The sequence below is a fragment of the Hippocampus bargibanti genome, linkage group LG05, assembly GCF_051943395.1.
Source record: "Hippocampus bargibanti isolate YZ-2025 linkage group LG05, ASM5194339v1, whole genome shotgun sequence".
NCBI classification, from domain to species: domain Eukaryota; kingdom Metazoa; phylum Chordata; class Actinopteri; order Syngnathiformes; family Syngnathidae; genus Hippocampus; species Hippocampus bargibanti.
In genome coordinates, this window is record NC_142738.1 from 24,775,031 (window position 1) to 24,802,997 (window position 27,967).

Sequence of the window (27,967 nt, forward strand, 5' to 3'; positions counted from 1 at the left end):
CTAGATCCTCTTCAGTTTGCCTACCGGGCAAACAGGTCTGTGGAGGATGCAGTCAACATCGGACTGCACCACATCCTCGACCACCTTGACAACACAGGAACCTACGCAAGGATCCTGTTTGTGGACTACAGCTCTGCGTTCAATACCATCATCCCAGAACTCCTCATCCCCAAACTTCTCCAGCTTGGTGTGTCCCCCACGATCTGCCAGTGGACCCTCAGCTTCCTGACAGGACGGACACAACAGGTCAGACTGGGAAATATATCATCCACGACACGAACCACGAGCACTGGAGCCCCGCAGGGATGCGTCCTCTCTCCATTGCTCTTCTCTCTCTCTACACGAACGACTGCACCTCAACGCACCCAGCTGTCAAATTCATAAAGTTCGCAGATGACACCACGGTCATCGGTCTCATCAAAGACGGCGACGAGTCTGCGTACCGACAACAAGTGGAGCAGCTGGAGCTCTGGTGCAGCCGTCACAACCTGGAGCTGAACACGCTCAAGACAGTTGAGATGATGGTGGACTTCAGGAAACATGCATCACCACAGCTACCCCTCACACTATCCAACTGCCTGGTGTCAACCGTTGAGACCTTCAAGTTCCTGGGAATCGCTGTCTCCCAGGACATGAAGTGGGAGGTCAACACCAACTCTATCCTGAAAAAGGCCCAACAGAGAATGTACTTCCTGAGGCTGCTAAAGAAGCATGGCCTGCCACAGGAGGTGCTGCAACATTTCTACACGGCTGTCATCGAATCCATCCTGTGTTCTTCCATCACCGTTTGGTTCGGGGCCGCCACAAAAATGGACAAAATCCGACTTCAACGGACAGTTAGGACGGCGGAAAAAATCATTAGCACCGCCCTACCCACTCTCGAGGACTTGCACACTGCAAGAATCCAAACTAGGGCGCGGAAAATCTTACTGGACCCTCCGCACCCTGCCCACCACCTTTTCCAGCTACTCCCCTCAGGCAGGCGCTACCGATCCATGCGCACCAAATCCAGCAGACATTTAAACAGCTTCTTCCCCCAAGCCATTAACTCTTTGAACTCTTTCAACAGTAGCCAAAATGGAACTGTATAGTGCCACTTAGCAGTTTTTTTGACAACGATACTAGTGCAGCGTGTTCTACCGGAAACAAATTCCTTGTTTGTCCTACATACTTGGCAATAAAGATGATTCTGATTCTGATTCTGATATATATATATATATATATATATATATATATATATATATATATATATATATATATATATATATATATATATATATATATAGTAAAGTCTCATTATATCGATATTCAAGGGAGTCCGAAAAAATATCGATATAACCGGGACTATCGATATATCCGACCCTGTTTGCATGTAATTTTCTCCGTACGTGCATAGAAATAGTATCGATATAACCGGGACTATCGATATATCCGATATCGATATAACGAGACTTTACAGTATGTGTATATATATATATATATATATATATATATATATATATATATATATATATATATATATATATATATATATATATACACAGAGAGAGAGAGAGAGAGAGAGAGAGAGAAAGGGTCGTTTTTTTTCAATATGTCACAAACAAGGCGGGGAAAGGGATGCACATGTTATTTATTTCTGTATTATTACTATTGCATTGCAGGGCTGCTGTTGCCGTGTGAAACGCAAGCGGGGCTGCACCGGCCTAATATACTTCTCTTTAGTAAGCAGCTTCATGTGTGTGGACACTCCACAAAATTTACACCGGCGTAAGATATATTGCAACAAAATACATTGATGCAGCGCCGATGTAAATGTGTGCCGTGTGAACATACCTATTCATTGCTTCAGAATACAACTGGGTGCAGGTGCGCCTGCCGTAGGTTCCAGTGGTCCTAAACAGTGTTGTCCCTGCTTTCAGTATGCACATAAAGTATAGCAACAGGAAATAGGCTTGGCTTGTACGACGCTTAAAGACACTTACTTACATTCACAAATATTGTTCAACGGTTCTCTTAGACAGCAGATGGAAATACTTCTCCTCTCTTTCAATGTTGTGAAAGGCAACAGAGAACCAAGTAAGTAGTGGACAAGTTTTGTTTCATTTAGTTCATGTATATCTTGGATATTTCAGGTGAGCTACGGTGGAGCGGGCGTTGAGGTTCAAGAAGCAGGCCCAGGTGGTGATCAAGTGGCTCTGTCTTACACTCAGCTGCAGCACCCCTTTACCCAGCACACTGTGTCCTTACCTGGCCCGACCTCGTTGTCTCCGGCTGGCTGCTCACTTCCTCAAGCAAGTGCTGCCTCCTTACCCGTGTCAGCCGCTCAACTATGCCATTCGTCCTGCACCTGCCGGCAAAAAGTAAGAAGTCAGGCAACTTTTTAGCTTGATTCATAGTCACATGGATTTATTGACTATTTAAATGCTATATTGTCTCAAAGTGGGATTGTTATTGGGATTTTTTTTGGCAATGTGTCCCCTGTGATTGGCTGGCAACCAGTTCAGGGTGTCTTGAAGTCGGCTGTGAGTGGCTCCTGCATCTGACTGTATCCAGCTCAGATGTTCAAATTCATCTGACACTTGATCATCTCTCATACTCTCGCATGTGAATACACATGACAACACATACACATGACAATGCTATTTGTGAAGGGGTTGCTGCAGTCTTGCAGGTATAAAAGTTGACTTTAAATTTCTTTTAATTTGCCAATATTACAGCATTGGTCCTGACAACAAATATAATCGTAGATTCAAGATTTCTCTCCTTGGTTTTTTATTCAAAAATACACATTGAAATATGTTATATGTAAAGATTAAAAACAAAGTATCCCATGTCATTCATTGAAAGTGTGCCTTATAATCCGGTGCACTTTATAGTCCAGAAAATACAGCACTATCAGAGAGAATACGATCTGCTTTTGCTGTTTGGATTTAAAGAAGGAGCTATTTGCAGTTTTCAAACGACTAGATGGTTTTGAATGTTGTCCCACTTCACTCCCTCCTCATCCCCGGTAAGTCTTTGTCCAAAGCCAAGCCCCTCACTAACGTGAACGTGCGCCAGATGTGTACTCTATGAGAACACGCAGGGTAAACAAGCCATTCTTAGCCACGTCTGTTACTTTGCGAGCATGACTTATTCATGATGGAGTTTATGTTGTTCCCCTTGCTTTTATTTGTTTATTTTTCTTAAGAGCTGTCAATTGACTTCATTTTCACTTCACACAGTAACCTGAGGTAAATAATCCAACAGAGTAAACTTTCGGGTGTTCCATGAGGCTACGGCGAGTGCCTGCGTGTACACGGCAAATGATTGACAACACCCTTTGGTCACGCCTTCTGGCTCCACAGTCTCGGAATAGGGTATCATTGTCAAGGCGTGGTCTATTTCAAAAATAACAGTTACGTATAGTTAAGTACAAAAGAAACAAAAACCTACAGGAGGCCCGAGAGGAATGATTGTTCCATATTTTAATAATATTCAACTGTCATATGATCAAGACAGGCTTAACATACATCATACGTGAAGTGTTTAAAGTGGGTGTTTTTTTTTAAATGTTTTTATTTGCGTCATTTGGGCAGAAGCAGGTGTGTATATGTTATCTGTCTGTGTATTTTGATGAGGTTGTGCTAAAGTGAAGGGGTACATCTGATCTGTCCATTTAAACTACAGTTGCTTTAGCAGATATCTAATATGCTTTGGATTTTTAATCCACATTTGGAAGCGGACTGTTTCAGGTGTGGAATTGCATTCCATAGATTTAAATTCAAGATTTAAATCTTGGACATTTTGTTCCCCCTGATCTGTCTATCTTTCCCAAAACCTAAGAGCAGCAGGCAAAATGTTTAAACATGAGCAAGCAACGAAGGGAAAGTACCCTGCTCAGAGTAGAGCATTTGTATTTAGTGTTTTGTTGCCCTTGGCTCCGACTTAGTGTAGCTCAGCACATTTCTCTTTGCTGAAATCAACCCTCTGTGGTTTGGTTCAGTGTCTGTGTGTGTGTGTGCGTGTGTGTGTGTGGGTGTGTGCGTGCGTGTGTGTGTGCGTATGTATGTGTGTGTTGTGTGTGTGTGCGTGCATGCGTGTGTGTCTCAAGTGAATCCCCAGGAAGTTTGAAATGCTGCCTCTCCCTCTGGATCTCTTCACATATCCTGAGAGTAACCCATTCTAATGGTTGTTACAGTACTTTTTCTCGACTGCAACTTGAGATAGCTACAGTGTTGAAGCTGAAGGAATCTTTTACGGCACTCGTTATGAAGCAATCAGCACATAGATAAATTAAAATGGGGACAGAGGCTGACTCAATGTATCAAAGACAGAATTTATTCACATTAAAGCAAAAACTTCCTGAACAAATTCCTTTGCGTGTTGTGTGTGTCCATAATAACAAACATATGTTTTTTGGTGTTTGTCGTATGAGAAATGAGAGAGAAAGCCCAACCCATGTGATGTGTGCGAGACTGTTCCAATAGCAGGTTTCATGCAGGTTGTTGCTCAATATGAACCACACACAACACATGGGAGTAGTTTTGTACGGTTTGAACATGAATCAATGACCAACAATCTCAACAAAACAGGATTTTCACAATGCAGTTTCATTTTTTTTCATGCCTAATTAAAGCTTTCTGACACGACAATGTGCCACAAATATATGCTTTCGCCCATTATAGATCACAAATACTTTTCATTGTAATTTTCCTTGTAATACGTAATTGCTATGCAGCATATATGGATAAGACAGGTTACCGCTAATTTGAGCTAATGTGTTATGAAATGGTCTACTGTGGTCCAAATGTCTCTTTCATGCTCTCTAGAACCAAACCAGAGAGGCAAACACAACCTCTGCACTTGGATCAGAGGTAAAAATTGGGAAGGGAGCTCAAGCGACCAGCCAGGAACCCAATGCTCCACACCTCGATCTTGCACCTCCTCCTCACCTTGCTCCTCCTCCAACTGCTGCGCACGGCCACGATGCTGGGGCACCATCCACTAGTCACCAGGGAAAAAGAGGAACAGGTGAGCCTCTGGAAGAGTGTGTCCAACCAGGGTCTATAGTTTAATGTGATTGACACCCTTCCACCTCTTAGCATGCTACATCACATTCTATAAATAGCCTTTCACTGTCATCGTCAGCTTGAACTAATGATGAACGACTGAACCTCTAAGGAGTGCATATGAATCTGAAACGTGTGTCTCATGCTGTGCACCCAGTCAAACGCAGTTGGGGCAAGATGCAACATGCCAGTCCCATTCAACATACCAGCTTTGAGAATGCAGCCTAAGGCATTGCAGTGTAATATGTCACTCAGGGATTCAGTTCACCCGTGGTTGCAACTTCAGGTGGTACATAAAACAACTTTATTCACTCAATGTGTTACATTGTACTAGTATACTTTTTTGGGCTTGTCGGTCATAAACATAATAACACTCAGCCATGATTTGTCCTGCTAATGCTGTCACGGTTGAAAAGGGTTGACTACTTTGTACTATATTAATATGTGGTGGCAAATTTGTTGATACCAATTCCATAAAGCATCATGGTCACGAAGAAAACTTGCATTGACAAGACTGGAATTTGCCAAAATGCTTTGCGACAGCCCACGAAGCTTCTTGGAGAATATCCTTTCAATACATTAGAAAAAAGAGGGATTCAATTTCAGGCCTGATGATTTCAGAAATGAATAGAAAACATTTTCCCAATGGGAAACTAGGTAACTAATTTTGGGTTCTGTAAATATTCATCATGGGAACCCATTTTTCTAATTTGATTGATAGTCATAATCAATCACTTGGATTCTTGAAAGTTAATATTTAAATGGTAAATGTGCATTATGGTAAATTGTAAAACTGCATGCATAATTACATCAGCAACTGTGTTCTCCAGGTTGATTCAATAAAATAAATGGCTCAAAATCACACGTTTATTGTGTTAAACAACGTATACGGCTGGTGGATACAACACACCACAAAATCTGGCTATATGTTCCAAAAACATGCAAAACAGGCTGATTGAACACTTTAAATTGTCCACATGTGTGAGCGCAAGTGGTTGTTCGTTCTGAGTGCCATGCGATTGGCTGTCAACTGGTTCAGGGTGTCCTTCGCCGACTGCCCGACGGCTGGGATAGGTTCCAGCACCTACTGCGATCCTAGTGATGATTAAGCCAATTGGAAAATGAATAATATTATTTCTTTCCTTCAAATCCTTTATTGTCGGGCTCAAAATGAAAAATGAAATAAATTGAACAGATTTCAAATCGTGCTGTCAAGTGACCCACTCCAAAAAGAGTCTGAGTAATTAAAATACTATGTCATTTAGTGCTGTAATTAATCTATACTTTAATCTCACCTAAAATTTGCAATTCCACACCTGAAACAGTCCGCTTCCAAATATGGATTAAAAATCCAAAGCATATTAGATATCTGCTAAAGCAACTGTAGTTTAAATGGACAGATCAGATGTACCCCTTCACTTTAGCACAACCTCATCAAAATACACAGACAGATAACATATACACACCTGCTTCTGCGAGCCGTGCACGAGGGTGCAAACTTACGCAATCCCGGAAGATGACATAAATTTACGGGACGCAGGGAAAATACCTCGGACCGGATACACTCGCGCATCGAAGGAAGAGTCCAGGTACGTTGGCGAGTTGAGGCAATCATCCGGCATTGGTGAGGTGATCGCGAACCGTATAAATGCCCTGTGTCTGTGATTAGAGAATGACAGCGGGTGGAGAACGGCCGGGAGAGGCAGGCCCCCCCCCCCCCCCTCGCTGTCAACTCGCAAGTGACAGGAGCAAAGAGGTGGTTTCGGTGTTCGAAAAAAATCGCTTTTCGAACAGGGTCCCGGAACGAATTATGGTTGAGAACCGAGGTACCACTGTATTACAAAAAGTCATCCTTCCCACAGAAACAAAGAAAGTACAGATTAAAACTAGATTTACACGATTAAAAAAAATCAGCACACAAAACGGGCAGTAATTAATTATTTGCAATTTAACGCACTCATTTGACACCTCCAATTTAAAATTAAAAACTGTTTAATGCGTCCGGTTAGGAAACGTGTGGTCCTATGTGGCCTCCAAGGACTGTATTTTCTGGTGTATAAGGCACACCCAAACGTTTTGATTTTCTTCAAAAGATGACCCTGCGCCTTATACGCAGGTGTGCCTTATTTGTGAAGTAATATTGGGCAGCAACAGGTGTTGCCCCTTGTAGAAGTAGTGTGTACCCCTAGCCTCTACTGTAGCGCTATATAATGTGGTGTGCCTTATATTTAGAAAACCTTTTTCAGTCATTATATATGGAAAAAGTTTGAAAATACACCATTCATTGGGAGCGGGGGCGCCTGATACTCTGGTGCGCCTTATACACCGGTAAATACTGTCGTATTGATGAAAAATTGTAGTTCCCCGTGCTGTAAGCGGCCACAATTTTATATTAGTGATTAAAAAAAGACAAAGATAAACATTCTGCAAATTGTTGATATTATGGTTGTTTGTGAAGGTCCAAAGTTGGATAAGAAAGATTTCCATTCCCTCATTTCGGATTGAGTTAAGTCAAGTATGTGTTTATTTATTTATTTATTCATTTAAGAATTTGAAGGGCCACCCAGCATTGCCCATCGACAGTCGACCCAATCGTTCTGGCTCCCTGCCTCAGTTTGAAACACAATATTCGACAATCTCACATTACCTCATGGTCACATTGCATAGCTGTCATCAGGATAAAAGGGACAACAAGAATATAGACACCCAACAGTCATTTTGAGCACATTGAAACATGATTGCATAGATTTAGAGCCACATGATATGATACAAATATGTAAAATTAAGGCTTATGGGCCATGCTGAGCAACATAAGCTGTAATGCCATTACTGTGTGTTTTTTCAACTCACACATGAACAAATTATTTCAAGCAAAGTATTCGGAAAACATCTTAATGCCATGTCATTCTTTGTTATTTTTATGTATTTATTTTTTATTTTTTGTTGTCCAGGTTGAGTGAACGCTGGCGCATGTGGCTGCCGCTGCTCACCCACAGAAAAAATATCTTGTGACTTTAAAGTGTCCTTGAGAGTTTTGAAAGGCGCTAAGAAATGAAATGTATTATTATTATTATTATTATTATTATTACTATTATTATTATTATTATTATTATTATTATTATTATTATTATTATTATTATATCAGATTGGCACATGTGGTGTCAATACAGAAATTGGTTACCTCATCTTCTTTTTGGAGAATATATTGCCCTCCCGCCACCATCCAGGAATGAGAAACTATAAACAAGTATTTATTTATTTATTTATTTATTTATTTATTTATTTAGTTTAGTTTAGTTTAGTTTGTGTTTGTTTGTTTGTGCCTTTTCTGAACCGAAAACAAACACACATGCACCTAATGCCTCATTCGGTATAGGCATAGATAGCTTAGGCATAGCTTGTCCCACTTCCTCAAATGGCCTGGACGCATGCACAGCACACAATGATTGAGCAGCATCTGATTGATGATGGACTTGTAGTGTGACATCTTGCCTTCATCAAGACACAGAGTAATGTATCTGCTATTATGATGGCATGACTGTTGTAAAGTTCAAAAAAGTTTTTTTTATTTTTTGTTTGGTGCGGTTCACATTCACACTGTATACGTTTTGGAAATAAACTATAGTCTGCAATTACATCTACGCATGTGACTATCGGTGTGTCCATTGCAATGAAGTGACCAGTGGCGGGCCGTGCATTTCATCGCTAGGCCTCCAGACTGAAAAAACTGTGGTGTGATTTACTACAAGTCCACGAGAGGGTACCATAAGCAGTGTCTGAAACTCATGACAAAACGTTAGCGGACACCAAGGCAGATAACTCTGAAAAGTTGTCTGCCCCATTTTTCACGACTTGAAACACAATAAGACAACTAAACGCAACAAAAAAAAAAAAAAATGTTGAAAAGTATCAAGGATTTTTTAAAAAAATTAAGGATGTACCTACCACAAATGCTCCCTTGCTTAATTTAGGGAAAATATACCTTGCTGATGATTTTGCTCCAGTTGTTGTCCATACACTGTTCGTCATGGTGAACAATACAATGTTTGCGTTGCGTTGTCTGCAACAAGCCACGTTAACTCCTCTTTCTAAGCGCATTTCAAAACTCTCAAGGACACTTTACAGTCACAGGATAATGTAGCGTCATAAATTTTGTTAGGCCCGGTAGTCGAGTGGTTAGCACCCCGGTTTCATAGTTCACAGGTCGCCGGTTCGTTTTCTCAGTCCAATTCCCTCTTTGTAACGCTTGTAACCATAACGTGCACCAGGTTTTCTGTAAGGGGTGTTTATCAATAGGAATTCCATAAAAGACTAGTTCTCTCTGTTTGCTCTTTCTATTCTGACACCCACAGCACGAGACTATTACGACTCAAATGTGTGTGCTTTCTGCATTCAAGATGCGCACGCACGTAATTTTTAGTTGAGTGGTTAGCACGCCAGCTTCACAGTGCAGAAGTTGCTGGTTCGAATCCCGCTCCGGCCTCCCTGTGTGGAGTTTGCATGTTCTCCCCGGACCCGGTTTTCTCCAGGTCCTCCGGTTTCCTTCCACACCCCAAAAACATGCATGGCAGGCAGATTGACCACTCCAATTTGTGCCTAGGTGTGAGTGTGAGAGTGACTGTTTTTCCGTCTTTGTGTGCCCTGCGATTGGCTGGCAACCAATTCAGGGTGTCCCCCGCCTCGTGCCCGAAGACAGCTGAGATAGGCTCCAGCGCTCCAGTATGCGCTTGTCACTCGCGGCTAGTGATACTGTGATTGGCTTGTGATGAGCCAATCATGTGAACAACTGCAAAATAATTGTGTAAAGACAAGCTCTTCCAATCCAGGTTTGGCGACACAATTTTACAAGATTTTAAAACACATCGGCGAATGCATGCAGGAACCCAGCGTGTGCTTCGTGTTTTGGCCCACCAAATACTTTCAGTTGTACGTCTAAATAAAAAATAAAAAAACAACAACAACGAAGGATCGGATATGATCAACATTCTTTATGGAATAATATTTCTCACAGTGCCGTGCTATGGTGGTTTGTTTAGCTCCAAAAGTCGCAAATATCCTGTATTTTATGTGGAAATGCAATGGTTAGTATTCAGACCAGTTTCGAGTCGTGCCAAGTGTATTTTCAAACGTGCGTCTTGGATTGGTTGTTTGGTGTGCACCATGATTTGTTTGTGTGTATTTGCACCTGCATACAAGGCCCGGACAAGCGTGAGAAATGAACTGTGCTCCGTTGAACGCAGACTAAACACTGTTGGTACACCCTTAATCCCGCACATCTCTGTTGTGAGCAAATCGGTCTTTTCTGTTAATGACCTCATTTGTCAATGCAGCTGCTTGTCCTTACATGTCTGGTGTGGTTTCTACACTGATTTAAGGAGTCTAATGTGAGTCCTTTCATATGTCAAGGTTATTTTGCTCTGGCTCCCATCAACAAAAACAACCCTGCCAGTTTAAATCACTTTCCTCCCCTATTTATTGTCAGGAAATAAGCCTAAACCTGCCTCAAGGTTGAGGCATGCATCCAATATTGAGTGTTTTGAAAGGCGCTTAGAAATTAAATGTATTATTATATTATTATAATAAGCAGACTGATGGAAGAGCGAAAGTTCTTTGTATTCATTAACGCAACAGTTTCTTTCCTAGATGAGCCTCAGTACTTATACATAGAAATGGTAGGGTTTGTCATATCCAGTGTCTGAAACTCATGACAAAAAGTTAGCAGACACTCGGGCAGACAACTCTGAAAAGTTGCCTGCCCGGCCATAAAGTTCCCTGCCCCATTTTTCACAACTTGAAACACTTTATTGAACGCTTTATTGAATAAAACAAATGTTTGATTTGAAAAAAAAAAACAAACATTTTTTTTCTTGAAGAAGTTGTCGACCACAGGGCAGGGCAGATGTTATTTCAAACACTGTCATATCACCTTAATTTTCGATATCTTTGTCATTTGCCTCTAAATCTTAGCAATCGTGTTTGAATGTGCTCAAAATAACCATTGCGTTTCTGTGTTCCTGCTCTGTCTGCTTTATGTTGATGACAGCTTTGCAATGTGACCATGAGGTAATGTGAGACTGTCGAATATAGTGTCTTTTACAGACTACGCAGAGATTCTTCTACTCGAGTGGCAGTTAACTTGTCAGTTCATTTGCCTCTGATAACTCATGATGCTTACTGCAAGCAACAGATGTGTTTTTGAGACACAGAGGAAGTATTTGATTAATGATGAAAAATGGCATAGTATGTCTTTAGGGCTGAGGAGGAACAGGCAAGAAACTGTGCAACATTTTAGGATGGCAGTGCTGTCACGTGAGCTTGGTGCAAATTTAACAGAATGTTGTAATATGTTTTCTTGCTTTCAAAGCACTCCAAGTGTCTGGTCAAGCATGATTAAACTTTATGTGTTAACTGTTTTTATAGTGGCAATTGAGAGAGTTGCATTGCGAGGAACGACGCATAAGCTTGAAGATAAAAGTGAACATATGTTTGAGGTGGGTAAAAACACACGTTATCACTTATGCCCAAACATGTTAAGAAATGACACCTAACACAAATTATTCTTGTAATTCCTCATCCAGGCCAGCTGGACTGATGGATTTGTTTCATCAGTGGTCCGAAGTCAAGAAGAGGTCACCGATCTACTTTCACAGGTGAGGACCACCCTGCTGATGTTTCACAACTCAGCTTGTTGCTTCATTGGTGTGACCGTCTTTTCAAATTTATTTAAAGTATGGATGGATGACAATAACATTTCACTAATGTGCTTGTGATGCCATTTTTAATCATTTTGATTTTCTCACAGTTGTCACAGGCATTCCCTGATGAGAGAATGGAGAAGCTCTTGCTTGAGTCAGATGCCAGGTTAGTTTCCTGATTTTTTTTTTGTCCTACGGAGGATGATAGCTGACTTATGCACTGTATATTGAGTCGTGGATTTCTGATGAAAAAAAAAAGGTTTTTTTTATACAGTAAAGTCTCGTTATATCGATATTCTCGGGAGTCCGAAAAATATCGATATAACCGGGACTATCGATATATCCGATCCTGCGCGCATGTAATTTTCTCCTTGCGTTCATAGAAATAGTATCGTCATAAGCGGTACTATCGATATAACCGATATCGATATAACGAGACTTTACTGTATATGTATTTTCTGGTGTATAAGGCGCACCAGAGTATAAGGTGCACAACCAATGAATGGTGTATTTTCAAAAATTTGCCATAGATAAGGTGCACCGAACTATAAGGTGCACCTTCCATGAATGAAAAAAGTTGTCCAAATATAATATATGAATAGTTTTTGAAATATAAGGCACACCTCATTATAGGGCGCTACAGTAGAGGCTGGGGTTACACACGACTTCTTCTACGGCGGAAATGGAGTCGGTGGCTGCTGACAGTAGTTGTAAGACCTCTCGTGGCTCAATATTACTTCACATATAAGTGGCACCTGTGTATAAGGCACAGGGTCATCTTTTGAAGTAAATCAAAGCTTTTGGGTGCGCCTTATACACCAGAAAATACGGTAGACGTGTTTATACCTTGGAATAGCCTACTTTAACAACGCTGAAAAAAAATGGAACAATGTGATCGTTAGATTTAATCAAAATCCTACTGGACCCTCCGCACCCTGCCCACCACCTTTTCCAGCTACTCCCCTCAGGCAGGCGCTACCGATCCATGCGCACCAAATCCAGCAGACATTTAAACAGCTTCTTCCCCCAAGCCATTAACTCTTTCAACAGTAGCCAAAATGGAACTGTATAGTGCCACTTAGCAGTTTTTTTGACGACGATACTAGTGCAGCGTGTTCTACCGGAAACAAATTCCTTGTGTGTTCTACATACTTGGCAATAAAGATGATTCTGATTCTGATTCTGATTCTGAAGAACAACACAGTGAATATCCAGCCTTGATGGGTGACATCTAAACCAAATTGAAGACTTATCTCAAATACTGGGTCCAGATTTGTCTCTTGTAATTATATCAACCCTTCTTTATGAGCAAGCAGATTATGCAGACATTACATTAAAGTTAAGCTAAAACCAACCAAAACCAACCAAACCAACCAAAACCAAAAATCACACCTTTCCTGAACAAATGTCACCGTCCATCCATCCATTTTCTGAATGGCGTCATCCTCACAAGGGCCGCTGTCTTTGGGCAGCAGGCGGAGGACGTCCTGAACCGGTTGCCACCAAATCGCAGGGCACCCAGAGACTAACAACCATCTGTGCTCACACTCACAACTCGGGACAATTTATAGTGTTACATTTTCCTTCTGGGCATGTTTGGGGATAAGGGTAAAAACTGGAGTATCTGAAGAAAACCCACGTAGGCATGGGGAAAACATGCAAATTCCACACTGGAAAACCCACGAGCTAGTATGTGCAGTGAGGCAGACATGCTAACTAGTCACCCACAGTTTCACCTCACATTTAGTCATTACGTTTAATTTGTTCTTCACTGTATGTTTTTTTTAATCACAATTGTTGGGTGTCTGAACAAGAGCGGCCTGGTAGTCGAGTGTTGAGCACGTCAATTTCACAGTGCAGAGGTACCGGGTTCAATTCCATCTCTGCCCTCTATGTGTGGAGCTTGCATGTTCTTTCTCGGCCGGTGTGGGTTTTCTCTGGGTACTCCGGTTTCCTCCCACATTCCAAAAAAATGCATGACAGGGTGATTGAACACTTAAAAATGTTCCCTAGGTGTGAGTGTGAATGTTTGTTTGTTTTTGTGTGCCCCATTATTAACTGGCAACCAATTCAGGGTCTCTCTGGCTTACTGCATGAAGACAGCTGATATAATGAATAATTTATAAGCGCCTTTCAAAACTCTGCAGGACACTTTATAGTCACAGGATATTTTTTCTGCGGGTGAGCAGCGGCAGCTACACGCGCCAGCGTTCACTAGGCTCGAGTGTACCAGCGACGCTCGTGAGGAATAAGCGGTTCGGAATATGAATAAATGAATGGATGAATGAACATGTCCTAACAGATGCCATCAACATTTGGTGACCAATTGTGGGGAATGAGCCAGACAAAAGGCAAAACCCACTTTATAATAATAATACATTTTATTTCAAGCGCCTATCAAAACACCCAAGGACACTTTACAATAAAAACAATAAAACAAAGCACATAACAATAAAACCATAAGTAAAATGATACATAATAAAATAGCAGATAGAACTATACATTGAAAGCAATTTTAAACAAGTGGGTTTTGAGGTGAGCCTTGAAAATAGGGAGGGAGTCAATATTGCGGATGTTGGGTGGAAGAGAATTCCAGAGTTTGGGAGCAGAGCGGCTGAAAGCTCTGCATCCCATCGTGGTGAGACGGGCAGAGGGCACATAGAGGTGAAGGGAGGATGAAGATCTGAGGGACCGAGAGGGAACAGAGATTTGAAGCAGGTCAGAAAGATAGGGAGGGGCAAGGTTATGGATGGCTTTGAATGTAAACAGAACTTTAGCACATAAAAGATTGCACAGTAGCAGACACTACTGATTTGACAAGATCAAATTAATTTGACGACCCAAAATCACACCGTTTAGTAATAATCTGCACACCTTTTTTCATTCAACCACACAATCAAAATAATCCCATTCAAAACATACGATAAAAGGCATATTTACCTATATCATATTTCAGTTCCTCCATTGGTTAAGCTTGAGTTAGAAGTGCTCAGAAATAGTGTCCTGACCGGCACCAACAGCCCAATTTAGGAAAGCTAGCATTGGGCAAAACGAAGAGCCGATCAGAGCTGTACAAAACATATTTTATTTTTCACCCACCTTGACGTTTACCCAACATGTATCTGCCCTACAATCACACCAACAACAATAACCAGCACCAACATAGTCAGAGCCCTGTCCGCCAACATTGTTGTTTGGTGTAGTGAAGCTCTCTCTTTTTATTTCTTGTTCCACTTTGTGGTTTGGGGATGGCCATGCACTTTGGACATCCTCTGAAGTTCCGTGTAAACCAAAGTTAAGATGTTATATTTTCTTAAAGGATCATTCTGGCCCGCATCCATATCACACATTGAACCTGAGTAGAACCCAGAAATCAGTGTGCCAAATTGAGGTCTGGGACTTTGCCTCTGGTTTTGGAATCTGCGTCTTTTCACACCATCCTGGAGGAGCAGCAGTCTTGTTTGTCACTTAAATTTGGAGAATATTGGAGAAAAAAAGGCATTTTTCTTTTTTTTTTTTTGGGGGGGGGGGGGGGGGTTATTGTACTCTACTCTTACATCATGATTTGAGGAGCCAATTATTCTGTCAACTGTCCGATGTGGACCTATATTTGTAATGTCAGAGTAAGAAAGACTCAAGCATCTGTTTAAAATGAAGCCATTTTGGGAATAAAAGGTACTTTTATTCATTCAGTTGTCAAGATTATCGTTTATCAGAAAGCCTTCAATAGTCCCACAATGGGGAAATTTGCATTTCATACGCTGTATTGTAAAATGATTTATAATGGGACTTAGTGGGACCAAAAATGGACAATGAAATCTCCTACTTGTAACAGTTTAGAGGCAAAAGACTGTATTCTTCAAAATGGCTAAACGAGCTTAGCCATTTTGAGGTAAAATGCAAACCCAGTCTACAACAGAGTTAACCTGTGTCGATTTGCTATCTATACACGTGCCCTTGTATTGTATCTATGTATGTGTTCTTCATGTACATGTCTGCTCTCTTCACCTGCACCCAGATGCCTGACAGCATTGCCCAGCCATGTGCTCCAGCACCACAGCGTCCAACTCTTCTTCACTTCCAGCAGGCCTCTCACACCCAGCTGTCTGCCTCCTCTCTCTTCTTCGCTCCACAAAATGCCTTCGTCGCCTCTAACAGCTCCTGTCATTCCAACCTGTCCATTTACCTCCAACTATAGTGAGTATTTTATTTCTGAATGGGACGATTCCCATTTAGTCACAGTTGCAGACAACACACTTGGTATCTATTTTTATATGTGGTGACAGTGATACCAGAAGGAATATTTCTTGTCTGTTTATGCAGCCTGCGATTGGCTGCCGACCATGTTCAGGGTAAAATCTGCCGCTCGTCCTAAACCGTCTTGGATATGCAAGTGAGGAGAAGTGGTTTGAAAAATGAATGAATGAACGAATGAATGAATGAATGAATGAATGAATGAATGAATGAATGCAGTGTTGGTGATTACTTAAAATTGGTGCAGGATGAAAAGGAAAAGGTCACGTTTGTTAAAACCATTGAGTAGGTGGTGGCGATACAACAGAGATGATTTTAAGTGTGAATTTTGAAGGTGTTTGAGCGAGAGGACAGCTTCTATTTTAGTCTGGTGTGGGAATTCATTGTGGTATGTTTATGTTGGAAAGCTGAGTGTGGTGGCCTCGTGTGCGTCTGCGTGTGTGGGTGAATGCACGTGGCGTCCGATTCTATGAATGTGACTTCATGTCAGTGTATTTTTAACCTCCTGCGCGGCGTGTGTGTGTGTGTGTGAGACAGAATGTGTGTGTGTGTGTGTTTGTTTTTGTGTGCCCCATTATTAACTGGCAACCAATTCAGGGTCTCTCTGGCTTACTGCATGAAGACAGCTGATATAATGAATAATTTATAAGCGCCTTTCAAAACTCTGCAGGACACTTTATAGTCACAGGATATTTTTTCTGCGGGTGAGCAGCGGCAGAGAGAGAGAGAGAGAGATCTTGTGTTCATGACATCTTTATAATTGCGGCTTCTTTCCAATCGTTCAGCACCTCAGCTTGTTTGTTCCATTCAGTTTCAGTTCCCGACACACAACAAACATTAAGCTACTGCCGGGGTCGGGAACCTTTTTGACTAAGAGAGACATAAAAGTAAAATATTTAGAAATGTTTTTCAGTGAGAGCCACACACAGACACACACGTACACACACACGCAAACACGCAAAAACACACGCAAACACACATGCAAACACACACGCAAACACATCCATGATTTCAACAAAATGTCAGAATGTGTTATTTAAAATAACTTTGTGATAATACTCACCATTAATATGATATGTTTTCCAAATGATTGAAATGAAAGTCAACTTGCCGGGTCCATACGCAAAGTTACTGCAAGCGAGCCTGCACGCTTGCTTTCTGCTGTCTCTCGCAGAAGTATACTGATGCTAACGTTAGCATGGGGCTTGTCAAAGTACCACTGGCATTCGACTGTTTCATCAATGGTATTGCTTCATTATAAATTAGAACCACGGCAGAACCTTTTCTCTCTACAAAGTTGAATCCTTTGGTCCATTCAACATTTTTTAAAAAGGGGCATTTACCTGTTTCGACATGAACGTCACCTAGGTCAATATCATCCAATCAAAATTGTTCTTTGAACATCAACAGCCACCTTAGGTCAGTATCATCCAATGAAGATTGCGCTTTCCACCAACTACTGCCCCAATAGGAAATGAACAGCGAAAAAGCGAGGATATGTATTTAGTTTTTTCGGCGAGCCAGATGGAATCATCAAAATAGCCATATGTGGCTCGCGAGCCGTAGGTTCCCGACCCCTGAGCTACCGTCTTTTAATGTACGTTGTCATGCAGCTACTTGCACAGCCAAGTGTTGTTGGGGTAATACTTTCAGTAGGAAGTGGCTTACCTTATCTTGTAACTATGACTCAAACTAAAAACACCACTACTTGTCCTCTTTTGTTCGTAAATGACTTCTAACTTCCACCATTTGTACCTGTTTGTGTCTGGCTGCAGCGTGAGCTTCAGGTCGCTTCCTATTTGGCTTTCTTCCTGTTTCATGGAGTCAAAGTCATGGAGTCCATGGTTCGACCTAAAATTGGTTTTGTCGACACACAAACGATTTCAACTTTTGTTCCGGTTGCTGATTTAGAATAGTGGGACTTGACCCTTTTCCGAGCGGAGCAGGGAGGGGGAAACAAACTCAATTAACACAGTGCCTGTTAAGGCAATTCGCTATACAAATTGTTTTTCTTGGACTTCCTGTCACGTCAGATCCTGCCCGCCTTTACATGACGTCACATCCTATCCGTCTTTATAAAAGCTCTCCCGACACGCCCCATCTCTCTCTCTCTGGACCTCCTCAAGCGACCTCACAATAAAATAATCTTTTTTGTTCAACACCTTGGTGCCTGCTGATTTTACTACCATCTTCTAACACCGTGAAGAGCCATGAACCAGAGGGAAGGATAATTTTCAACCCATCATCATTTGGTGTCCCGGGTTTTGGCACCAAATATTATTTTAATCTTGTAGACAGCAGGGACATTGTGAGGTCGGTTGAAGAGGGCCAGAGAGAGATAGATGGGGCGTGTTGGGAGAGCATGTGAAGGTGGGCATGATATGATGTCATGTAATGGCGGCATGATGTTACGTGACAGGAAGTCCAAAAAAACTCTTCTTCTTTTCCTTTCGGCTTTTCCCCTCAGGGGTCGCCACAGCGAATCAATGTCCTCCATCTATCCCGGTTTTGTGCATCCTCTTCCCTCACACCAGCTACCTTCATGTCCTCTTTGACCACATCCATAAACCTCCTCTTCGGTCTTCCTCTCGGTCTCCTGCCTGGCAGTTCAAGGCTCAGCATCCTTTTCCCGATATAGTCGCTCTCTCTCCTCAGGACATGTCCAAACCATCTCAGTCTGGCCTCTCTGACTTTCTCTCCAACGCCTCTAATATGAGTTGTCCCTCTAATGTACTCATTCCTGATCCTATCCAACCTGGTCACTCTCAAAGAAAACCTCAACATCTTCAGCTCTGTTACCTGTCTTTTCTTCAGTGGCACCGTCTCCAGTCCAAAGATCATGGCTGGTCTGACCACTGTTTTATACACTTTTCCTTTCATCCTAGCTGAAACCCTTCTATCGCACATGACACCTGACATTTTTCTCCAGCCGCTCCAGCCTGCCTGGACACGCTTCTTCACCTCTTTTCCACACTCTCCATTGCTCTGGACAGTTGACCCCAAGTACTTAAAATCCTCCACCTTCTTTATCTGTTCCCCCTGTAGCATCACTCTTGCACTTGGATCCCTTGCATTTCACACACATATATTCCGTCTTGCTGCGACTGATCTTCATTCCTCTCCTTTCCAGGGCATATCTCCACATCTCTAGTTTCTCCGCCACCTTTTCCCTATTCTCGCTACAGATCACAATGTCATCTGCAAACATCATGGTCCAAGGAGATTCTTGTCTAACATCGTCTGTCAGCCTGTCCATCACCATAGCAAACAAGAAGGGGCTCAGAGCTGACCCCTGGTGGAGTCCGACCTCCACCTTGAATTCCTCAGTCACACCGACAGCACACCTCACAACTGTCTTACGGTCATGATACATGTCTTGCACCGCTCTACTACATACTTTTCCGTGACTCCAGACTTCCTCATGCAATGCCACAGCTCTTCTCTGGGCACCCTGTCATACGCTTTCTCCAGATCTACAAAGACACAATGCAATTCCTTCTGACCTTCTCTGTACTTCTCTATCAGGAAGTCCAAAAAAAACTAAACGATGCAAAAGGAAATAGTCAAGATGTTTTAAAATGTATAGCGACTTGCCTTAACAGTGCCCTTTTGAGGATAATCCATGCATCCGTCCATCCGCTTTGTATACCTCATTTTTAGTCCTCAATTTCAGTGCTCAACCTTGCTGAATGTCTCTGTGTATTACATGACATCCTCACAGTGAGCCAAATACACTATAAAATTAAAGAATAATCAAAATGTTGTTGCTTTGTTTACATGTGTGATCATATATTTCCATTGTCATCTGTCACTCAGCAAGCTCAGTCGGCTGTCTGATGCAGTACAGAGGAGCTAGCAGGTAGATTGTCGTCATTGTTCATCAGTGCCATGTGCAGCGTTTCTGCCCTCTGACGGCGTTTCCTCTTTCAGGGCGATGTACCGAGTGGCCAGCGTCCAGCCTGTCGTCAGCACTCACAATTCCGCTCCGAGCTGCTCCTCCCCTCACCTTTCGTCTCACCCCCCCTCACATCTTCCCCCGCAACACTCTCCCCAGTTGGTGCCAGCTTTGCCCACACCTGGCTTCCTTGACGGCAGAGGCAATGCTTCCTCCCAGCCCCACCCCCAAAGCAAACCGTGTCCTTTACTTCATCCGCACACGTATTCTGAACCTCAGCAGTTCTCATTTCACCCACTGCAGCTACAGACCCAACCTCAGCATTCGCCCCATTCCCAATCCCTTTCGTACTCACTCTCTCAGTCCCGTTCCCAGCCGCATGCTCAGCCTTCATCACAGTCCCAGGTGAACACGTCAGAGCAGAACGGTATCTTGGACTGGCTGCGCAAGCTTCGCCTACATAAATATTATCCGGTGTTTAAACAACTGACAATGGAAGAGGTGAGTGCAGTCCCCAAAATGACTTTATTGAAGCTCGTAGCCCGCTGAATGGCAAAGGTGGCGAATGTTGATAGTCCGTCAAGGTTCGTTCACGGTCGCAAATTGCAAAGACGTTGGTTTGAACATGTTTACAATTTCTTTGTGACACAAAAAAATGATGGCAACCATTTGAACTGTTGGTGAACGTCTGGCATACCGTTGCGACCTTGATGATGAAAAATCATCAAGGTCGGATACGGCCTGATGAAAACAAGGAATATGTGAGTGATTTGAGGTCTCTCTTTTTAATCCAGTTTTTAGCACTGACAGAAGATGACTTAAACAAGTACGATTTAACCCAGGGAGCAAAGAAGAAACTCAAGACTCAGCTGGAGTTACGGAAGTCAGCAGAGTAAGTTGCAGTTGTCATTCAACCAGCTTTCTTCTGTGGTGTTTCTTCCTTGTCCTCGCACTTCAGCTGACTCAGTCTATTGGTTCCAAACAATCTGAGCCGTCATCTGTACAAAAGTGAAGGTTTCGGACGTTTCGCCTCCTATCCAAGAGGCTTCGTCAGCGAACTAAAGTCTGACTGGTCGTATCGGCCCCATTTATATATCCCTAATGTCCAGACCTGGTGGCGCCGGACGCAGCTATGATAGGCGCCAACCTTCTCATCGATGGACCACTCCTGTACGACTGAGAGCTTACACAGACGAATTTCAAGTCATGAACTTCCATCACTAACTAGCAAGGTATACCTCGCTTCAGTAGGATGCTGAGGAAAGCACAGGGTACTCATTTGATACCTCCAGTGAAGCTGTTTCCACATTACATTGGATGTAGAAATTACATTACATTAAATTTGTTTTTAAATATTTTTATGTCTTGAATTTTTAAAAACATATTTTTATTTATCACTTTCAACCCATTACAAGGTTAAGAACAACTGCTTGATTTATTTATTTATATATACACCAAACACCAAGCTGAAGCGACCTGTTGAGCTTATAGCACACTGGGACAAATAGCCCTTCCCCAGCAAGTGTTGATTGGATTGGATTGGATTTGCCTTTATTAGTATCACAGTGGAGAAATTTACATTTCACAGCAGCAAAGTGATGAAAGGAATGAAAGTAGAAAAACAAAATACATGAGCTGTAGCATGTAGATTCAACCTGATTTGCCTTATTTCGCCTATAACCATTCACCAACTACACGGCTTCTGTGTAAACAGTGGATGTGAAAAACAGGCTGTACAACACGTCATGGTTTACTAACTTTGAGAAGACTGGAAAGATAAGATTCACACCAAGATAAAGTGAAAAAAAATGCGAGAACAATGACACATGGCAACAAAATGTGTCTCTGTGCATAAATTGCCATTCAGACAAGCATGGCCATACATAAATTGAATGTTACTTCTCAATTTATGTCTGGCCATGGACACACTAAGCCCTGCGTTTATCATCTGATCATAATTTCCATTTACGCGGTTTCCATTTGGTAGGCATTTGTGTTTGTGTGTGTGTGCGTGGGAGTGTGTGCGTATCTGTGTGTGTGTGTGCGTGTGTGTGTGTGTGTGTGTGTGTGTGTGTGTGTGTGTGTGTGTGTGTGTGTGTGTGTGTGTGTGTGTGCGTGCGTGCGTGCGCGTGCGTGTGTGCGTGCGCGCGTTTGTGTGCGTGTGTGTGTGTGTGTGTGTGAGAGCGAGAGAACACAAGGCAAACAAAATGGAAAATTTGTTGCAGTGCTTTTCCATATACAGTAGATCTGCAGACAGAGCAGTCAGGGAGGGAGCAACCTAGCTTGCTGTGTGCATTGTTGGCTCCCTCTAGTGTTACTTTGTGAGTTGATTGTGCATTAGGATGACCACAAATATTCTGGTCTGATAAAGTCCCATTCAAATAACAGTTCTGAAATCATGTTGTGTGCTGCTTATAAGTCACCTCAAAGAAGAAAAGTCGTGCTCATTGCCGGTCGCAGAGAGTAGTCACGGTGACTGAATCCTTGACTTTTTGAAACCATGGAACATTATTTTCTGTCTCTTCCCTACTTGCAAGCCAATTTTTCGCCACAAATGAGGTTGTTTGTTTAAGAGTGGGAACTTGACTAGTCAGTTTCTGCTTTCTGTGAAAGGTCTGAAAAGGTCTGTGAAAGGTCAAAAAGGAACCCTGTATGTGTTGGGAAGTTGGAAACGTGTACGCTTGCAGTTTGATGATTTGTTTCTGGATGGTTTGGCCTTGGAGCTGGAAGTCATTTGTTCCGTTTTATTAATGTATTTGTTTTTTTTCCTTGACCAGCAGGGAGATGAAGATGGAGAAACGGGCCAGTAGTGGTGTCGCTAGAGTGACGCCTTCCAGTCATGTGGCACCTTCCACCCACACCTCCACTGCAGGTAACACAACGGCTTTGTCCATTGTATGGCTTGTATCTGAAAAGGTGTCTTACATGCGAAGAAAAGAAAAATGAACACGAAACTAGTGATGGTTAAATGAAGCATCATGAAGCAATGGGTGATTAAAATGATACCAGGGATTTTGTGGCGTCAAAATGTCCAGGAGAGGATAAGAGCCAACGAAGAAAAAAAAATAAAGTTGGCATGATTCTCACTTTTGTCTCAGAATTCACTTTAAAGTGAGGATTCTCACTTTAAAGTCTGAATTGTTAGATTACAGACACTCCCCGACTTATGAACATTCACGTTACAAACAACAGTACTTATGAACATTTTTGCGGGTACAGTGATACCTCGGTTTACGAACGCTTTAGCTAACGAACTTTTCGCCTTTCGAACATTAAATTCGTCAGAATAGAATCTTAGTATACAAACTAGTTTTTGGCGGAAGAACACCAAACCACACGGCCGGACAGCGCCACCGTGGCTGCCGAACTACTTTTCCACAAACCCTTTCTCTGAGTGCATACGTGACATACGTGGATTGCTATCGAGTGGATACGTTTGCTTTTTGGGGACCGAAAAAGACCCTACCACAGGCTGGTGTTCAGCCTAAGAAGACATTAAAGAAAATTACGATCGAGCAGAAGAAATCATCGAAAAACATGAACGAGGTGTGCGTTTGTGTGACTTTGCGTACCAGTATGCTAAGTTGACCATTGCTACGTCTGTGGCTAAGGGTGTTTCTGTGTTGTCTAAGCAACGGTCTCAGGCAATAGAAGAGGTTGAAAAAATTCTGTTGATTTGGATGAACGAAAAGCAACTCACGGGGGACAGTGTTAGTGAGGATATTATCACAGAGAAAGCAGGGCAACATCACTCGGACATCTCAAGAGATAACTACATCAACGACCATCACAATGGTAAATAAAATGACTTTATGACATAGTTTATTTCTTTAATTACAATACAATAGCACATTTATTATACACAAAATAAGGTATATTTTGGGTCGTTTTAAGGCTTATTTAGTAGAAAATTATGTTTTATCGGGACCTGGAAACGGATTATTTTCATTTTTAATGGTTTCCTATGGGGAATTAATGTTTGGAAGACACTTTTCACCTTACAGACACTTTCTGGGAACCAATTAAGTTTGTAAGCTAAGGTATGTTGTAAAATGTTTGGACAGAGATGCTGTAAATTAGATTTTGTATTGCGCGCATTTTTCCAGCCGAGCTTGCTTGCGACTGGCTGCATACTGCGCTTCACAAACACACACACACACACACACAGACACATTAGAGGTTTCAAGGTCTGGATGTTTATGCGCCATGCTGAAGTGTTTCCAACGAGATCAGGCCCCGATCCGCCAAGGTCGCTTACGATTGGCTGCGAATGTGTGCTGGAGTATGTGGGCAGGGAGGAAAATTCCTCTTCCCAAAATGACGCCTCAGGAGGACATATGCATAACAAAAAGTAAAGGCTGCTGGCACGTAATTCAGTACTTATGTGCCAGCAGCTTCAGTCATGGCTTCCTGAAGACCCATGGATACATGTCGTCGTACTACAGTGAATGTCAATTTATTTTACGACTGTTAGAGCGTCTGTTTTTTATACTTCCCCTTTCAGTGTTTGACTTACATACATACATTCCATAGAAAATATAGCACTGAAGCAACTTAAGACCAAATTCACCTTACGAACGACCACTCGGAACGTATCTCGTTCGTAAGGTGGGGAGCGTCTGTAAAGTCAGTATTCTGAGATAAAACCTCGGCACCTCGCCTTGAAGGGGAGCAGACCATAGGCCCTCTATTGCCGGACATTCATGAATTTAAGACACCAGGGTCACATCACTACATGTAACCGATAACTGTCACATTTCTGAGCAGCAATTACTTTTTTCCTTCATTCGCTGTCTATTCCTTTATTCGTCCTTTGTGTAAAAAAATATGTATCTAAAATTAAAAAATCGTATTCTCAAATGTGTTGGAGTAGAGTTGCGTGTGGAGGTGGACAGTGTGCCGCACCAACATCCCGTCCTGACAGACAGCAGCTCATCCTCAGGATACTCCAGCTCTTCGTGTTCCCCCCGAACCCCCCACTGCTGTGACACCACTTTGGACAGGAGCAGAGATATTTACAGACGTAAGTTGCCCCACTTAGTGGTCACCAGAAAGACGGACACGTCTTTGTGAAGTCAGATTTTCCTCACGGTCAGCCGTCTGTGTGTTTGTTTCAGGTGTGCCAGGTCCAGATACCGGCGGTCAAGAAAAGGGGCGCTCGTGCATTTTTATCCTGAACTCCAGCTGCGCCGCAGGCCCCAGCCGGCCCACGGCGCAGGTCCTTCCCGTCCAAACGGATCCCGCCAGTCCCGCCGTTGCATCCTGCTCCTCCCACCTCCCCAGCAAAATCTCCCACTACCACCCTCAAAGCCCCCTCTCAAACCAGGCGCGGGTCCTGTCCTCCCCGCGAAAGCCAAGGCCGCCCCCGCTGTGCACAGAGGACAGAACTAAAGCGGTGGCGCCTGGCCCGCCCAGCGCTAGTAAAGGCTTCAGTCCCGGTCCGGGGGTAGGGATGGGCACGAGGCTGGAGACCTTGCTCCCCAAGCTCAAACTTCAGGCGGACGCCTGCTCCTCCTTCTACGATTCCGAAAGCTGTCTCGGTCTTCGGGGGGCGGCGGGGGGTCTGATGGTTGAGACCAGTTGCGCTCTGACCTCCACCTCAAACAGCCTCCATCACGTGTCCCAACCTCCTCTCCACTTTCACCTGTCATCATCCTCTTCATCCTCCTCGTCCTCCATCTACTACTCCTACCCGCCCGCATCCTCCTTCTATACTTTTGCCACCTTCTGCCCCTCCACAAAGTCCCTCTCTCAATCTGCGAGCTCCAGTGGTGGAAGGGTCTTTGTCTCCGTGGCAACTGCAAGCACCGTCCCTCCTGCCGCAACGCCCGCAAACATGTACTACTCTCAGCAATCGAGCGCGGGCCCCTCCTCCGCCACTTCATTGGATCCACATCAAGGCCACGGCCATTCCACGTGCGTTTGCAGCTCGTGCGGATGTCGGGGCAACTGCGGGTCCTACGGCGCCTTTTCCGCATACGCGCCCGCGTCCGGCTACCTGCGGCCATTCTCCGCCAGCTCTATCTTTACCATGGGCTCTGTAGTCCCTCTCAGCCCCCTCGCGACCTCATCTAGCGCCACAGTTACTGGTACCGCAGCCTATTCCTACACATTGGTGGCGCCGCCACCCCTGTATTGCCAGAGCTCTGGCTCACGGGACCGGCAGAAAGGTTTTAGCTTCTTCCAGCCCCATGGCATTGTGGGAAACGGGATCCCGAAGCACATAGCAGGGGTCCTTTCTTGTTATAACTGTGGCGGCCATGGGCACCGAGCAGAAGGCTGCAAACAACCACCCATGGAGTCATCGCAGCAAGGTGAGTCAAGGAATGAACGATGACTGCCACTGCAGGAACCGCGTGATGCCAAAATAGCAACAGGGGCAAAAGCACAGTATTTGTCATGTAAAAGGCAAAAGCAAGTCACCACGTCATACCATTGACACTCACAAATTGACTTTGATGGCTACGTTTCAGTCGACAGTACAAGCCTTTGTTTGAGTGTCATTAATGTGAGCTTGTGTGTGAATTTACAGGCAACTTTCGACTGAAGTACACTTCCCACTCCGACAATAAGGATGCTGGGGACTGAAGAAAACCAGATGGTTTTACTCCAGCCATTGTTTCTCCTGCTTGACTACAGCCACAGTTTGCGCAGCTCAAGCTGAAGGCAAAGCGTCTGTACTTTTGCCATTGTTATGTTTTCGTTTCAAGTTGTTTGCTTCCCTTCTTGGTTTGATTTGAATGTGTAACCTTTGAAAGGTACAAATGACCGATAAGTTGTTCTTCTTCTTATTATTATTATCAAGCAATACAGAACTGTGGTTGGATTTGATAACATGGGTTTGTTGGGGAAGATACATTTTAAAATTCAATTGTGTGTTGTTAGTTTTAGCACATGTCTGGAGCACAGAACACATTTCTGCAAGCAAGTGTGGGGCAGCTTGTCGGGAACAAAACAAAATGTATGTGTTTTCTGTGTTACGGTTGATACTGCATTGTACGAGACTGATTTTTCTATTTTTGAGGTTGCCTTTTCACTATGGCGCGAAACCTGTTTGTATCTCCTCTTCATTCAGTCCATCGCTAAAGGAAGACCAAGAACCTCCAATTCTGTCAAGTCAGCTTTTAAGTTAGTTTTATTCTTGAGGCAGATGAATGACACACAACACAACTGTGTGAAATTTACAAAAGAACTCAGGATTGTTTCTTAATCATTGAAACCTAGTTGACTGTAAAGTGTCCAGGCAGGACCTGGAAAATTATTAACGAGGACGGCTTGTCCTACTTTCTATCTGGGCCCCTGGAGGGTGCGGTACTTGGATGTGCTATCTTTATTTAAAAGGATTGTTATTGTACGGTCTTTTTTTTACTATGTTTTGATAATTGTGAGTGGGAAAGGGGGTTTGCAAATTGTAGAAAGCATGCATGCTCACGTTTGAAGTTGTCTTTTTATTTCTTTGTTTAGTGGCTGTCTGGAAGTCAGCTGGATGTCTCACTTTCCAGCATAACAGGACAATCTGGTCAAATTAATCACAGCATCCATGCTGTTTTGTCCTGATCATAAGCATTTTTTCAATGCCAGTATTTCAATCATTACAACAATAAAATTGACAATTGTGGGTCGGGTTTTCTTTTGGCGTTGCTTTAATAAAATGTCAATTTGTGCAGGACAGTATTTTTTGGGGGGGCGTGTGCATCACATGATTTATTTTATATTTAGAAGACAAAACAAGAAAAAAAACATGCAAATAGGTTTTTGAATAATTGTGACATACAGTGTAATTACAAAAATATCCCAAATGGCAAATGGGTTGTGACACATTTTCCTTTGAAAAAATACTCACAACTTTGAAGCAGCTCATACCAAAAATAAGTTACAAAAGAAAAATCAAAATAAGAAAATGAATTGAAAATGAATGTTTTGTTAAAAAAAAACATTGTCATCCTCATGCATTGAATGGAAATCTACACTGCCCTGCATAATTACTGGCCTCCCGATTGACTTAAATAATACAGGGAAAAAAAAGATTACCAAGACAAAAATCTCACCTGTAATTCAAGTGCATTTACAAA

General features: G+C 42.8%; 1 protein-coding gene and 1 long non-coding RNA gene across 3 annotated transcripts in view; one reads left to right on the forward strand and one right to left on the reverse strand.

The window, feature by feature from the left end:
- zcchc14 (zinc finger, CCHC domain containing 14) overlaps positions 1–27,564 on the forward strand; it is a 35,028-nt gene extending 7,464 nt beyond the window's left edge. The window contains exons 2-14 of one of the 2 annotated variants that reach the window (XM_088997441.1): positions 2,133–2,360; positions 4,812–5,013; positions 11,472–11,542; positions 11,630–11,701; positions 11,854–11,912; positions 15,765–15,943; positions 19,817–19,859; positions 19,931–20,396; positions 20,690–20,787; positions 22,673–22,767; positions 24,769–24,918; positions 25,013–26,209; positions 26,428–27,564. In XM_088997441.1, coding sequence (XP_088853567.1) covers positions 2,133–2,360; positions 4,812–5,013; positions 11,472–11,542; positions 11,630–11,701; positions 11,854–11,912; positions 15,765–15,943; positions 19,817–19,859; positions 19,931–20,396; positions 20,690–20,787; positions 22,673–22,767; positions 24,769–24,918; positions 25,013–26,209; positions 26,428–26,483 — 2,916 coding nt within the window. In that variant the 3' untranslated portion in view covers positions 26,484–27,564. The remainder of the gene's footprint in view (positions 1–2,132; positions 2,361–4,811; positions 5,014–11,471; positions 11,543–11,629; positions 11,702–11,853; positions 11,913–15,764; positions 15,944–19,816; positions 19,860–19,930; positions 20,397–20,689; positions 20,788–22,672; positions 22,768–24,768; positions 24,919–25,012; positions 26,210–26,427) is intronic. The other variant, XM_088997442.1, reaches the window with a different exon arrangement.
- LOC148898303 (uncharacterized) lies at positions 1,728–19,821 on the reverse strand. Its single transcript, XR_016115093.1, has 3 exons — positions 17,756–19,821; positions 2,248–2,347; positions 1,728–1,912 (listed from the first exon to the last, which is right to left on the reverse strand). It is a non-coding gene; the product is annotated as an uncharacterized LOC148898303 (long non-coding RNA).
- Positions 27,565–27,967: the final 403 nt, after the last annotated feature.